General features: G+C 40.9%; 1 protein-coding gene across 11 annotated transcripts in view; it reads left to right on the forward strand.

Annotated features, from left to right (window-relative positions):
* tenm2a (teneurin transmembrane protein 2a) overlaps positions 1-15,280 on the forward strand; it is a 2,790,214-nt gene that overhangs the window by 2,664,327 nt on the left and 110,607 nt on the right. For all 11 annotated transcript variants that reach the window (XM_072590496.1, XM_072590497.1, XM_072590504.1 and 8 more), the window contains one exon: positions 4,758-4,952. In XM_072590496.1, coding sequence (XP_072446597.1) covers positions 4,758-4,952 — 195 coding nt within the window. The remainder of the gene's footprint in view (positions 1-4,757; positions 4,953-15,280) is intronic.

Genomic DNA, 15,280 nt, shown 5'->3' on the forward strand with positions numbered 1-15,280 from the left:
GTGACTGTAGCCCTGGGTAGGAAGAGGGAATTAGCATATTGATCATATAAATGGGACGTTTTCAGTCCAATGTCATGAGCTGCCTGCACTGGTCCTGTAGTTGTACCCAGTTCTTGGCATCTTACCGATCCTATGGGTTTCAGTGGAAAAAGGTGAGTACTTTGTTCACTTGGCCACTCAGCTACCATTTTCACAAAGCCCTGATCTACTGCATCGATGTCAGATGTAAAAAGCAAAAAGCATTTATTTGACTACACTTATTTAAGAAAAGGCAGCACGAATGAAGTATTGTTGGCAGTTGAACCCACTTACAGGTGTATAAAATTATTATCCTCATCAATCACCGATAACATCTGCAAAAATGTCAAGGAACTTTCCTGAACATTTAATTAAACAGCTGTGTATTTTAATTTGTTGATTTCTCCAGGGTCACTTGTCATACTTTTAATACACATCAGCATCCTTTGGTTCAGTCTTTTAAAAAAAATCAGATTTCCTTTTAACTAAATCAATTATAATACACAGCAGATTAATTACATATTGCGAAATTTGCTGCTTACCTCAGCAGAGTGTTCCTGGAGGTGCATGAGGACGATGATGGCACACACCTGACAATGACCCATCCTTCCACTATGACTGCCTCTCCCTTTCACTTGATTCAAACACTACCTGTTAGCTTTGGTTTACCTTCCCTCTGAAGTGAGAGCCAGAAAAGCTCCACAAGAAAACTGCTCTGACCCGCCTGTTCATCTGCTCCTGATAGCAGCGTTGACATCTCTCGCACCCTCATTGAAATTCAGTGGTGCTAGACCAATACGTGCACAAATTTTAAGTTCAAATTGACATGATTTTGGTGACAGCACGTGTTGAAATTCCATGCAAAAAAGTTTTGTTTTCTTTTTACAGAAAATACCTAATTGGAATTGGCGGTGAAAAGCAATTAGACATTCAAATAAATAAACAATAAATTAATTGCTTATAGCATGACAAAAACACTTATTTTAAAAATTGCAACATAATAACAAATTCCTTGTGTACTACATGTGATAATGTCATTTCCATTCGAATGTAATTTTCATAACAAGCCATATCGTTATGGAATTAAAAGTTGCAAGTTGTGAATAAACCAAAAGAGGGCCAGGTCAGAACTCTACCATCATATACCAAGTGAGCAAAACATTCCTGTCTCTAGCATACCGTTATCTTGTTAAGGATGAGGTGTATCTTCTCAAACAGTAAGGAAAATCATCTTCTCAAACCCAAGCCTCACACTGTAATTGTGTCTTACTGCTGCTTTAAATCTCAAGTGGTGACACTCTCAGAGCATATTTCAGCAGTGAGTTTCTTCTGCAGATTTGACTGAAATTATCGTTGTGTTCCCAATAACCTTCGTAGCTGAGAGAAAGGTGACTTTCATCCTCCTTAGCTCTTCATCGGGACTGAATTTAAACCTCGGTTCCAGAGGTTAACATGGTTTGGCTCTGGCACTAATTGGGGCTTGTTTTAAACTCCATGTCATCTTCATTTGGTGCTATCACTAATTCGATTAGAATTTTTCACCATTTTATTTCACTGATTTTGTTGTTAGCTAAGGCTCCTGCTGTAGACAGGCACAGGCCTAGTTTCAATTTCAGCCAATGATTTCATTGACATCATGATGACATTTTAACTTGTGCCAGTGTGGGACCAACCCCTGGATATCAATGATATTGAGAAATTGATGAGATTGTACACTCCCCGTTGGCAAGCTTGAACAGAGGTGGCGGGTAAAATCTCGTTAGTCAAATATAAAATCACATACCCTGCCACTTCTGCCCCCACCACAATGTTACCAGCAGCAGGAATAGTCTTGTGTGATCAAGTGAGACTCACTTAAAGACTTTATCCCAACACTGATGGGATTTAACTACTAATGGAGAAGCCAACACCATGTGAGCAGAAAGGCTTTTGCTCGAAATGTCGATTTTCCTGCTCCTCAGATGCTGCCTGACCTGTTGTGTTTTTCCAGCACCAGTCTAATCGAGACTCTGATTTCCAGCGTCTGCAGCACCCACTTCTGCCTAGTTTCACTGTGTGGGCTGGTAGCTGGGAGAAGGACATCCTTAACAGCCCCTTGAGTGCTTGTCACCCAGCGAGATACCCAAACACTTACAACGTTTCGATCCAGTGCTAAAAGACTCCTCAAGTTCTAAGTGCAGTACCAGAAATGGCTACAACTTCTGATGGCACTGCTGATACAGCAGAACTGTTGATGTCTGATTGGCCAACCACATTGTAAGGCTCAGCTTCCTGTCCCTGAGGCATGGAAATCCCCCTCTTTCGATCAAATAATGGCCATGTTGGCTTCATACCAACATTTTAACATGGTGGAAGGGGGGACCATAAATTGCCCCACAAAGTCTAGCCCAATATTAATTGTTAAAATTGGTAATACAAAATTTGAGTTTTGCAGAAAAAAAATCAACATCCACTTTTTTGATGTTTTTGCCACTTTGATGTTTTGATCCACTTTTGCCAATCAATTAACACTCTTAAAAAAGTTTTCCTTTTAGATTGGTATTCTTGTAAACTGCCATTATGAATGCATTTCAACAAAACTTGTTACCCTCGTGGACCATGAAAAGACCTTAGTCATTATCCAACTTGTCTGCCCTATCCACTGCAGCCCCTTCCCCTCTAATTCAGACCACTCCCACACTCCCCTTATTCACTTTGCTTAATGCTTCCGCAGGATCCCAGTACCAACATGACCCTCTTTGATTTCCCATTCTTACCTGCTCCCATTGACATAATTTCCACTGATTTGACCTGAGTCATTTTTGGGAAATTGCAATGAGACCCAAGAATTAAAATCTCTCAAGTCTGATGGAGAAGTAGTCTAATGGATACTCACTCTGACCCACCCCTTGCATCCCATTCCTGTTAAATCCAACCCATTAATGGTTTCCACCCAAAATAGTGAGTAGTTTTCACGAAATGCCAGACTTCAAGAAAATTATCATACACTGCACTGTTGACTGCTCTATCATCTCATTCTATTTTCCTCAAATTTCACGTAAAAATTTAAAGAAAACCCCAAATTATTTTAGTAAATATAGAACTATTGCAAACAACACAATTTTGATGATAAAGAAATCTCAATATAATGAAACAGATCTGGATGTCAAGCATAGATATAATTGTACTAAGATGTCAAAAATAATTTACTAATGGTCTCCCACCAGATTCAACTGTTCAGTTTAGTATCATAATCATTACAACACTATACTCACAGAAAATGATTTCAAGAAACACATCTTAGTAACCACTGCAATGTTCATATTGCTGCCCACAACTGCTTCTGTATCAATTTGCTAATCGGCGAAGGATCAGAGTACAAAGCCATGTAAGAAATAGGAGTAAATCGTACGGCATCTTTGAGCTATTCAATTAGACCATGCATGGTCTGTTCCTCAATTCCACTTACCTGTCTTTGATCTAAATCCCTTGACACCCTTCCCATATAAAATGCTGTCAATCTCAGTCTTGAAAACTGCAATTGACTCAACATCTATAGGCTTTTGAATGCCTTATCTCTATGATCCATTGAGTATAATGCCTCTATAGAATTTGCGAAAGTGGGTACAGCAGATGCTGGAGATCAGAGTCAAGATTAGAGTGAGGCTGGAAAAAACACAGCAGATCAGGCAGCATCCGAGCAGCAGGAAAATCGATGTTTCGAGCAAAAGCCCTGATGAAGGGCTTATGCCCAAAACATCGATTTTCCTGCTCCTGGGATGCTGCCTAACCTGCTATGCTTTTTCAGCACGCCTTTATTGAATGGCCGAGCTTGAACTTTACAAATAGGTCCTATTGATCTGAATTTCTTTATCAGGTGAAATAAATTATATGTGTCTACCCATCGAACCTGAAACACCTCAGATGAATCACCCCCTCAATCTCCTCTGCACAATAGAATACAAGCCAAGTAAATGCAATTTGCTGCCATAATTTAGCACTCAAAACCCTGGTAATCATTCTAGCAAATCTGCTGCAGGGCCAATATATATTTTCCTGAATTTGCAGTGCTAACTTTACTCCATTACTCCAGATGGGCTGGGGAAAGCTATCATGGCAACTTAGCAGTTGGTTCGGGAGTGCCAAATCTAACATAATGGAGCAAGCCCTTTACCAGTGGGGGTTGGGGTGGCATCCAAGGAAACCAAACTTAGAAGGAAAAAATGATTGTATGTACAGAAAAGGCAATATAAGTGCAGTTTAAAAAGTGCCAGTCCCTTTTAAATATGTGAAGACACTGACAGCAGCTTTATGTGACTGTGAAGAAATTACTGTAACAGCAAAAGAGTTATTGTCACTTCACAAGAGATCCTAACGGGCTGAAAATTCCTCTATCCACAGTGCATAGCGACGTGATGAATGTGTTTGCAAAGACTTTGTCCGTTCAATACTCACAGGAAATTAGAAACAGTATCTCTTAGAATTGAGGAACTCTATAAAAACACATTTGATATGTGACTGCACAGAACAATCAAAGGAATTCTTACCCCCAAATGTCAAAAAATAAGCCATGGAAATGACCTTCTCACATGAGAGACACTAGATCCTCTTTGTATAAATTGAATTTCAAATTTTTAGGATGTTCACAGAATAGCTATTTTTTTCCAGTATGCATTTTATAATACAAGTGTATGGTTACCACAGAAACAATCTGTTATTTCTTTCTTTCTTTGTCTTTTCTTTTGCCTGTGCCTCATCAGCTGCTTGCCCTGTACTGTGCAGTGGTAACGGTCAATACTCCAAGGGGAACTGCATCTGCTACAGCGGCTGGAAGGGAGCGGAGTGTGATGTCCCTGCCAGTCAGTGCATTGACCCTGCATGCGGAGGCCGTGGGACCTGCACCGCGGGAACCTGTGTCTGCTCTGCAGGCTTCAAAGGCGAGAACTGTGAGGAAGGTACAAACACAACATTGCAGAAATGCTTTCACTGTACTCAAACTGCATTGTGGTAGATTTGTAAGTAACAAGGTCAGAGAGAGTTACTTTCACTTGCAATTTTAGGGAGTTACATTTAATAAACCCCCAAAACATGTGTAGGTTTGGGAGTACACTTTGATTTTAATATCCTCACCTTTCTTCTCAAATGCCAATATGGTCTCATCTCCCAACAAAGAACTGCCGATGCTGGAGATGGTCTCATCTCTCCCTTTCTCTGTAACATTGTACAGCCACTGAGATCCCTGCAGTCCTCCAATCCTAATCTCTTGCACATTGCCAGATCTTATCACTCAGTCATGGTTATGCCTACATAAGCTCTACTATCTCTCTGTAGCTCGCTGTTTCTCCATCTCATTTTCCTCCTTTAAGACATTCCCTAAAATCAATATCTTTGAACAAGTATTTGGTCACCACTCTTAATATTATGTGGCTAATGTCAAATCCTGTTTATATTTAAGAATCATCTCACCACATGAAGGCACAAATGGATCAAGTGAATCCTTAGAAGAGTATAAAGAAAGTAGGAGTATATATAAGAGGGAAATTAGGAGGGCAAAACGGGGACATGAGATAGCTTTGGCAAATAGAATTAAGGAGAATCCAAAGGGTTTTTACAAATATATTAAGGACAAAAGGGTAACTAGGGAGAGAATAGGGCCCCTCAAAGATCAGCAAGGCGGCCTTTATGTGGAGCCACAGAAAATGGGGGAGATACTAAATGAATATTTTGCATCAGTATTTACTGTGGAAAAGTATATGGAAGATATAGACTGTAGATGGTGACATCTTGCAAAATGTCCAGATTACAGAGGAGGAAGTGCTGGATGTCTTGAAACGGTTAAAGGTGGATAAATCCCCAGGACCTGATCAGGTGTACCCGAGAGCCCTGTGGGAAGCTAGAGAAGTGATTGCTGAACCTCTTGCCGAGATATTTGTATCATCGATAGTCACAGGTGAGGTGCCGGAAGACTGGAGGCTGGCAAATATGGTGCCACTGTTTAAGAAGGGCAGTAAAGACAAATCAGGGAATTATAGACCGGTGAGCCTGACCTCAGTGGTGGGCAAGTTGTTGGAGTGAATCCTAAGGGACAGGATGTACATGTATTTGGAAAGGCAAGGACTGATTCGGGATAGTCAACATGGCTTTGTGCATGGGAAATCCATGTCTCACAAACTTGATTGGGTTTTTTGAAGAAGTAACAAAGAAGATTGACGAGGGCTGAGCAGTAGATGTGATCTATATGGATGTTTGACAAGGTTCCCCGTGGGAGACTGATAAGCAAGGTTAGATCTCATGGAATCCAGGGAGAACTAGCCATTTGGATACAGAACTGGCTCAAAGGTAGAAGACAGAGGGTGGTGGTGGAGGAGGGTTGTTTTTCAGACTGGAGGCCTGTGACCAGGGGAGTGTCACAAGGATTGGTGCTGGGCCCTCTACTTTGGACACCAAAATTGGAGGTGTAGTGGACAGCGAAGAGGGTTACCTCAGATTACAACAGAATCTGGACCAGATGGCCAATGGGCTGAGAAGTGGCAGATGGAGTTTAATTCAGATAAATGCGAGGTGCTGCATTTTGGGAAGGGAAATCTTAGCAGGACTTATACACTTAATGGTAAGGTCATGGAAGTGTTGCTAAACAAAGAGACCTTGGAGTGCAGGTTCATAGCTCCTTGAAAGTGGAGTCGCACGTAGATGGGATAGTGAGGAAGGCATTTAGTATGCTTTCCTTTATTGGTGAGAGTATTGAGTACAGGAGTTGGGAGGTCATGTTGTAGCTGTATAGGACATTGGTTAGGCCACTGTTGGAATATTGCGTGCAATTCTGGTCTCCTTCCTATCGGAAAGATGTTGTGAAATTTGAAAGGGTTGAGAAAAGATTTAAAAGGATATTGCCAAGGTTGGAGAATCTGAGCTACAGGGAAAGGCTGAACAGCCTGGGGCTGTTTTCCCTGGAGCGTCGGAGGCTGAGGGGTGACATTATAGAGGTTTACAAAATTATAAGGGGCATGGATAGGATAAATAGAAAAGTCTTTTCCCTGGGGTCAGGGAGTCCAGAACTGGAGGGCATAGGTTTAGGGTGAGAGGGGAAAGATATAAAAGAGACCTAGGGGGCAACTTTTTCACGCAGAGGGTGGTACGTGTATGGAATGAGCTGCCAAAGGATGTGGTGGAGGCTGTACAATTGCAATATTTAAGAGGCATTTGGATGGGTATATGAATAGGAAGGGTTTGGAGGAATATGGGCCGGGTGCTGGCAGGTGGGACTAGCTGGGGTTGGGATATCTGTTCGGCATGGACAGGTTGGACCGAACGGTCTGTTTCCATGTTATACGTCTCTATGACTCTATGACTCTATAAGTTGTTGTTGTTATTCTGTGTCCACTCGGTGTGTTGCAGGCAGCACATTAAATTTGACACTTCACAACCATTAACATGGCCACCTGCACTCCCTATTTTGGACATGTTAAGTCAGATGAAAACGTTATTTGGTTCCAAGGTGGGCTTGCCAATGAAAAGCTTGCCAATTCGAGCTCTCTCTTCAATAATTGAAATAAAACATAAAATATTCTTTTAATGCCCCCACAGCCTCTTTGCTCCTTTTCACCCCCTGTCACTCCATTGCAAATCTAGGTCACCTGAAGCCCTCTATGCATCTTTCTCGAACCCTCATACCCCCAACACTACTTTTATCTCCCCTAGCATACCCATGGCCCTTCCTACCCTCTATGCAACCCTATTTCCTGCCACCAAAACCCAATGTCAATTCACTGCTTACTTCCACCAACGTCCCTTCCCTCCTTTACAAATTCCCATGTATAGAGGAGAAAAAAAGAAGATCGTCATACCCAAAGGTTTATATCTCATACTACATTCTACTCAGAAAATTACTGGCATTCACAAAAATACTTTTCAGACAGTTCTTGATTAGTTTGACACATTTTGGCAGACCTTGACAATTAAACGCTTCTTGACAGATTTGACACTTGATGGTGATGGGTCTTTTACAGGTTTGACCATTCAAATGATTTTATGCACCTTTTACAGACAACTTTCTCAACAGTTCATAATCTCAGAAAGTACATGACCCTCGCCCCAAAGGGCACCAGACTTAGCTCTACCTCCACCACCAAATACGGCTATCTTAAATCCACCTCCTCACCAAAGTATACCTGACCCCCACTCATTGAGACCATATCTAAAGATGTCCTTCACTCTCCAAAGGGGTACCTAGACTGGCTATCCAAAGGAAATGCAGATCTGCTCTTACCTTGTCTAATCTCCAGACACCATGTTCAAGACATCAAGGATTCTACAATATGATTCGACTGGAGACAGCTGATCATTTCAATGGCTTCCACAGACTGCACGTGTGTGAGTCACACTGTGCCTTAAATCCTACCTCTGTGTAAAGTGCAAAATGATGGGTTTTCGGAAGAGGAATTAAGTCTGTGACATACTTCACAATTTTCACCATGACGGCAATTCAAAAGAATTATTCGACTCTCACAGCACAGAAGGCAGCCATTTGAGCCAACGTGCCTGTCCTGGCTCTCCTTACAAGCAACATGTGCCACTCCCCCACACTCTTCCACACCTTTGCGCACTGATGGTAGTTTTTTTGTGCTTGTAATCTGTGCTGCATGTATTGCAGAATGCTGAACATGCAAAAAAGTTGTTTATTTGAAGCCTCCAAAAACATATACGTTCCAACCAACAAATAAGTTGTGGATACTTTATGATCCTTTAAGTAGCACTGGTTGACAAGCTGTGTAGACTATGATGATGCATAGGCTGGAGTGTAGTGTTGGAAAACAGTGGTGTCAAATCAATGTTAGGTGGAGTCATGCTACCACATTACTGTTTTGCTTGTTATGGTCAGTCATAGGCTTATGCACAAACCTCTTTATATTGTGCCCTATATATTTCTTGGATCCCAGTTTCATGTTTTTGTTGATGGTGTACTCCCTAAAATAAACAACTGCCTTCTGTTTTTTATATTTTGTCTCCTTTGGTCCAGTACTAAAAAGCAAACAAAATTAATTCCTACATTTATATTACATCTTTCACAATCTCAGGACATCCCAAAGCATTTTATAGCCAATAATGCAATTCTAAAGTGTAGTTACTATTGGAGTGTAGCTAATGACATGGAGAGAGTTTACATTTCATTGGTCTCCTGTTCAAGTTAATTGTCATTCATATTGTGGTGGCTATTGTGTTTGTATAAATGGCTGACAGGCTGCTACATAAAGTGAACCATTTACACAGTAGCAATCTGACTTGTACAGCATATCTGGCATGTTAGCATGTCACACTGACACTCATCACGTAACAGGTTCACATACTGACTGTAGAAAATATTCATACATTGTGAAAAAAAGCCATCCAATACCTAGTTTGTACAGTCACTGGAAGAAGTATTGGTCTGTCATACTAGGATCTATCATTTATTCTCTAATACTTGTGCTTGATTGGTTGTAATCTGATTTTCTTTCCTTTAATACTAGAAGTTACAAAATTGAAAGTTTTGGGGATATCTCCTTTAGTGAGACAAATCGATGCACTTTGAGTCATGGAGTGTTGCTGTGGTGCATTGATAAGAGTGCTTCTGGTCCATATTAGACATTGTTTAATACCAATGTTCAGGCTGGTTTCTTTAAATCAATAAAGTACATCCTCAGTTAATCAATCATCCTTGCTAGTGCCACATCAAAATAATTGGAAGTGAGGCAGGTTGTGGCAATAAAAGGTCAAGTTACATGTCAAGCACAAGTAGTCTGTATGTGGATGGCTGTGAACAGTGAAACTAGGCTCACAGTAAAGCTGAGTGATGAAATGCCAAATAAAAAAACACAGGAAGTGTAACACCTGATAATAGAAACTCCACAAGGAACTTGGCAGAACTTCGTTGCAATGAATAGAAATATATCAGAGTAACAATTGGGCCGATTTTTAATGTTCCCCACTGATGGTTTTGCAGGCCGGAGAGCCTGTAAAATTCCTCAGAGGGTCTTCCTATCAGACTGATGCCTGTTCCAAAACATTTCTAACAATTTTCCATTGGAATGGCTGAGGCTTCTTCCTACACTGCAGTGCATTGCTCCAGATGGCTGGACCCAGTGGTAACGTCAGACGTGGCTGTCACAGCCTGGTGCCATGGCCTCAGCTCTTGGTTCTGGGGTAGTGCCTGTGCACTGCCCTATCTGCCTCTGGATCCCTGCCCTCAAAGTGGGATGCCAGTTTTCCCTTCTCTGCCATGTCCAGGACAAATACCAAGAGCTGTGCCAGGAAGCTCTGGATTGACGATGCTTGTCTGGCAGCTCAGTGACTTTTAAAGATCACACTGCCACCAGTGATGTCAGTCCATTCGAGACCATCTCAACAGTGGCAAATTGTTACTGGTACAGTCAGTGGTAGGGTTATAATCAGTGGTAGAAAGGAGACAGAATCAGATGAGAAGGGCACCATAAGGGTGAGGAAAGTAGTTCGTGAGTAAAATTTGATGAGATATGGCGAGAGACCTGACTAGGCCTCACAGCAAGAAGCTTTTCTAGTACCTTGATCAAACTGACAGCCAGAAAAGCTCAAGCTTCAGTCCATAGTTTCCTTTTTCATTTGAATTCCTTTAAAATTTTACTTTTAAAATTAAAATTTAAAATTCCTTAAAAATTGTGTTATTACCCATGTGTTAGCTTGTCTTAAAACAGCATTGGTTGTGTGCATTGAAGATAATATTGGCTGTGTGTTATCCTGTATCTGGTTAGCTATATGATCTTCTGTGCATAAACACAGCGAACTACATTCTTTTCCTGTACAAGTACACCATCTGCTATGTGTTATCCTGAGTAAACACACTGCTAGCTCTCTTATCCTCCTTGTGACACACTCCTCAATCTTTATTCTCTCTGGCTACATCAAAAAACACTTGATCTCTTTGTATTTGGTTTGCTTACAAGACACTCCATTGCATTTCTGTCCAATATCACACTTGGCACTGGTAACAAAAATCTGTTGACATCATTATACATTCTTTTCTAATGGTATGTATTATTATGGAGAGGATAGATCTTCTTCTAAAAGCAGCAGTATTTTAATTATCTATATACTGCAAGTTAACTGTTCAGATGACTTATGAATCCTTTGCTATTTTACTGCTCACACAGTCCAAACTGTGTTTTACTTTGTGTATATCATGTCTCAACAATTTTGTCGTATTTCAGTAACTCAGGTTCAGCATTATTGGGAACTATAATATGGAAAAAAATTGTCATTTAACTTGCTCTCAAATTCTCAACATTGTGTTCAGCCTCTATGTTGCTGCTCACTAGGTCTGAGCTGCAGAAAACAATAATATTTCAGATGCATTATGGCAGGTTAATTTAGCCTCACTGGAGATAATAACTCTCTTTATTAAATCTGGATTGATAAAAATTCCAAATGAATACAGTTGCTCGCTCACCAAAAAAAGCGCCATAAGCGAAATTCCTCCCCATGATCCATAGCTGATTTAAAGTCGGTGGCTGAAATTTCTATCCTGTGATTTGTTGTTACATTTTAAGATGCCGTAAAGGTCTGAGAAGGTGACTTCTTGAAATCTGAACAGTGGATTTGTTTTCTTTCTCGGTGTGTTGGAGATAATGTTTATCCAGTCAAGCTAGTCAGGACTGAGTTTATCATATTAGCTGTTCATTTTAACCCTGTGCATAACTTTTTTGAACCGTTCCAAACCAGAGTCCCAGGTTTCATCTTTGTGTTGATGTATTTGAAAAGACATGGGCTGAGCGAACCGATAGCACGGTTGAGGCAGCAGCAAAGCTGGAATGATGAGCAGAAAATTTAGGCAGAGTTGTATTTCCAATTGGCTATCTTTTGACCCTTACCAGAAATATACTGAAGCAAGGACAGAATCGGTCTTCTAGGCGAAAGTGGGCACTGCAGATGCTGGATTAGAGTGGTGCTAGAAAAGCACAGCAGGTCAGGCAGCATCCGAGGAGTAGGAAAATTGATGTTTCAGGCCTTCATTAGGAATAGTGCTGCTCCTCGGATGCTGCCTGACCTACTGTGCTTTTCCAGCACCATTCTAATCTTGACGCAGAATCGGTCTTCGTTCTAGATAGCTGTAGTGTCTCTACAAAAATGGCCATTTTTCAGCTATTACTATCAGGGAAATCAGGGTCGTATATTCTGTGTTCTTTCGGTAGGATGAGGAAAAAGGAATAAAATGGAGAACAAAGATTTCATGTCATTTCCACTAAAACTTGCTGCAGTAAACAGAATAGTAAGTTGGCGACAGATTTTTCTGTGACTGCTGTTCTTGGAACAGAGTCTGCCCAGAAGCTCCCTCTGGTGTCACTAATATCCTTTTAATCCTGCCACATATTATACAAAAACACTCTATTGTCCTCCAAATTTGAATGTGTGGGAAAGTGTGACTGTTTGCCAGCAGACCTCCTTTTTTATAAAACGTTCATTCCACATTTTAGAATGAAATATTTTTCCAGCAGAATTATGAATGAATTCATTTTGTTTCTTCTTTTTAGATGCAGCATTAATTCACTAATACATTCCAGCATTACTCTGTCTGTGACATTAATCAATACAAGAGCAACTGATTCAGCTAAATCAAAATTGAAAACCTAGTAAAATCCAAAAGCTATGTCTTCTCCCCAGGGAATTCTGTCCAAGCCTTCTTAAAATATGAGATTTGATGGTTTAACAGCCAAAGTGATAAGAATAAACTGCTGCAAATACATCAGAAATTTTATTAAAGGATGGAAATGATTTTATTGATCTGTATTTCTAAAAAGAATGGACTCAGCTGATTTGTATGCAGTTCCAAGCTGTAGAGCTTTAAGGAAATGGAATTGGAGATAGCCGATCAGTGAAAAGAAAGCTCACAAAGTAACATTCAATCTCTGAACATTCTGTTTATCATATTTAAGTTGTTTATAATATTTGCCTTGTGTAGCGATGACACAAGATTTGATAATTGTAGTTCGCAATTTTATGCTGCATAAACCAAGCTCAAGTATTACTGAGCCAAATACTCTCTCTGAACAGTGAAGGCTTTTTTTTGTTTGACAGTCATGGTTTCTGCCATGAAAAAGAATCATTAGCAGGGTTACAAACTTAAATTCTTATACTGCACTTCAACTAAAAAATCTGACTCCTGGATTATGGTTCAATCAGGACATCTGCATTCACACTGTTACAATCCCCATAGAAGCTGATAACATTTAAAAGAGAAATTTGAAATTTTTGTAATAGTTGAAAAGCATGACATGTCGTGGTTGCACATTTTAAGACTTTTATTGTAATAAAAAGATGAAGACCACTATTAAATAAACACTATGTTCGCATGTTTTGAAGTATGGAGCAGTGCTTTACGGGTATATGTTATACTTGTTCTTTAAGTAAGCATTCAATTCTCCCAGAATCTGTCCAAATTGATATTTGGGTCCCAGAGTTTTACTTGCATTCTTTTCCTTTCCCAGCTTAGTAACCTTTTGCCCAGGATCTGTCCTTCACAGTGAGAGCTTTCCCAGAGATTCTTGAGTGTCAGTCTAGTTTTAACTCCAAATAAATTTAATCTTTTCAATGGGAGTACAGGTTCCTTCATACATTTCTGTGCAAAGACATTCAGCTCTAGGCTCTTCTCTCTTTGAGGTCAGATGGATAAACTTTTCCTTTGGGACATTCAGTGACATTTTATGCAAACCTATAACCCAGTCTGACAATGGCTTCCTCTGCACCATTTCCTTCTCAAAACTTATTTGCATGACAACACCACTCTTATAGGCCTTCTATTCAAGTAAGAAATGCTATTAACTATTGGTTGGATTCCGACTCTATCATATCCTGGAATCAAATGGACAGATTAAATCTGAACCTGACATTCTCAAGACTTTGGAAACTACCAGCCTTATGACTGAAGGCACAACTGCTGTCTTCTCTGTCGCCAAACATGAACACCATACCTCTCTTTCACAGGACATGTGTGTTGACAGGCAGACATCAGAACAGGTCACTGGAGAGTAGCGAATGTTGTGCCCCTGTTCAAAAAAGGGAATAGGGATAACCCCGGGAATTACAGGCCAGTTAGTCTTACTTCTGTGGCAGGCAAAGTAATGGAAAGGGTACTGAGGGATAGGATTTACGAGTATCTGGAAAGACACTGCTTGATTAGGGACAGCCAGCACGGATTTGTGAAGGGTAGGTCTTGCCTTACAAGTCTTATTGAATTCTTCGAGGAGGTGACCAAGCATGTGGATGAGGGTAGAGCAGTGGATGTAGTGTACATGGATTTTAGTAAGGCATTTGATAAGGTTCCCCATGGTAGGCTTATGCGGAAAGTCAGGAGGCATGGGATAGAGGGAAATTTGGCCAATTGGATAGAAAACTGGCTAACCGGTAGAAGTCAGAGAGTGGTGGTAGATGGTAAATATTCAGCATGGAGTCCAGTTACAAGTGGAGTTCCGCAGGGATCAGTTCTGGGTCCTCTGCTGTTTGTAATTTTTATTAATGACTTAGAGGAGGGAGTCGAAGGGTGGGTCAGTAAATTTGCAGATGATACAAAGATAGGTGGAGTTGTGGACAGTGAGGAGGGCTGTTGTCGGCTGCAGAGGGACTTAGATAGGATGCAGAGCTGGGCTGAGGAGTGGCAGATGGAGTTCAACCCTGCCAAGTGTGAGGTTGTCCATTTTGGAAGAACAAATAAGAATGCGGAATACAGGGTTAATGGTAGGGTTCTTGGTCAGGTGGAGGAACAGAGGGATCTTGGGGTCTATGTACATAGATCTTTGAAGGTTGCCACTCAGGTGGATAGAGTTTGTAAGAAGGCCTATGGAGTATTATCGTTCATTAGCAGAGGGATTGAATTCAAGAGTCGTGAGGTGATGTTGCAGCTGTACAGGACTTTGGTTAGGCCACATTTGGAGTACTGTGTGCAGTTCTGGTTGCCTCACTTTAGGAAAGATGTGGAAACTTTGGAGAGGGTGCAGAGAAGATTTACCAGGATGTTGCCTGGAATGGAGAGTAGGTCGTACGAGGATAGGTTGAGAGTTCTCGGCCTTTTCTCGTTGGAACGGCGAAGGATGAGGGGTGACTTGATAGAGGTTTATAAGATGATCAGCGGAATAGATAGAGTAGACAGTCAGAAACTTTTTCCCCGGGTACAACAGAGTGTTACAAGGGGACATAAATTTAAGGTGAAGGGTGGAAGGTATAGGGGAGATGTCAGGGGTGGGTTCTTTACCCAGAGAGTGGTGGGGGCATGGAATGCGCT

Source organism: Chiloscyllium punctatum, chromosome 20 (genome assembly GCF_047496795.1).
Source record: "Chiloscyllium punctatum isolate Juve2018m chromosome 20, sChiPun1.3, whole genome shotgun sequence".
Classification (NCBI taxonomy): Eukaryota; Metazoa; Chordata; class Chondrichthyes; order Orectolobiformes; family Hemiscylliidae; genus Chiloscyllium; species Chiloscyllium punctatum.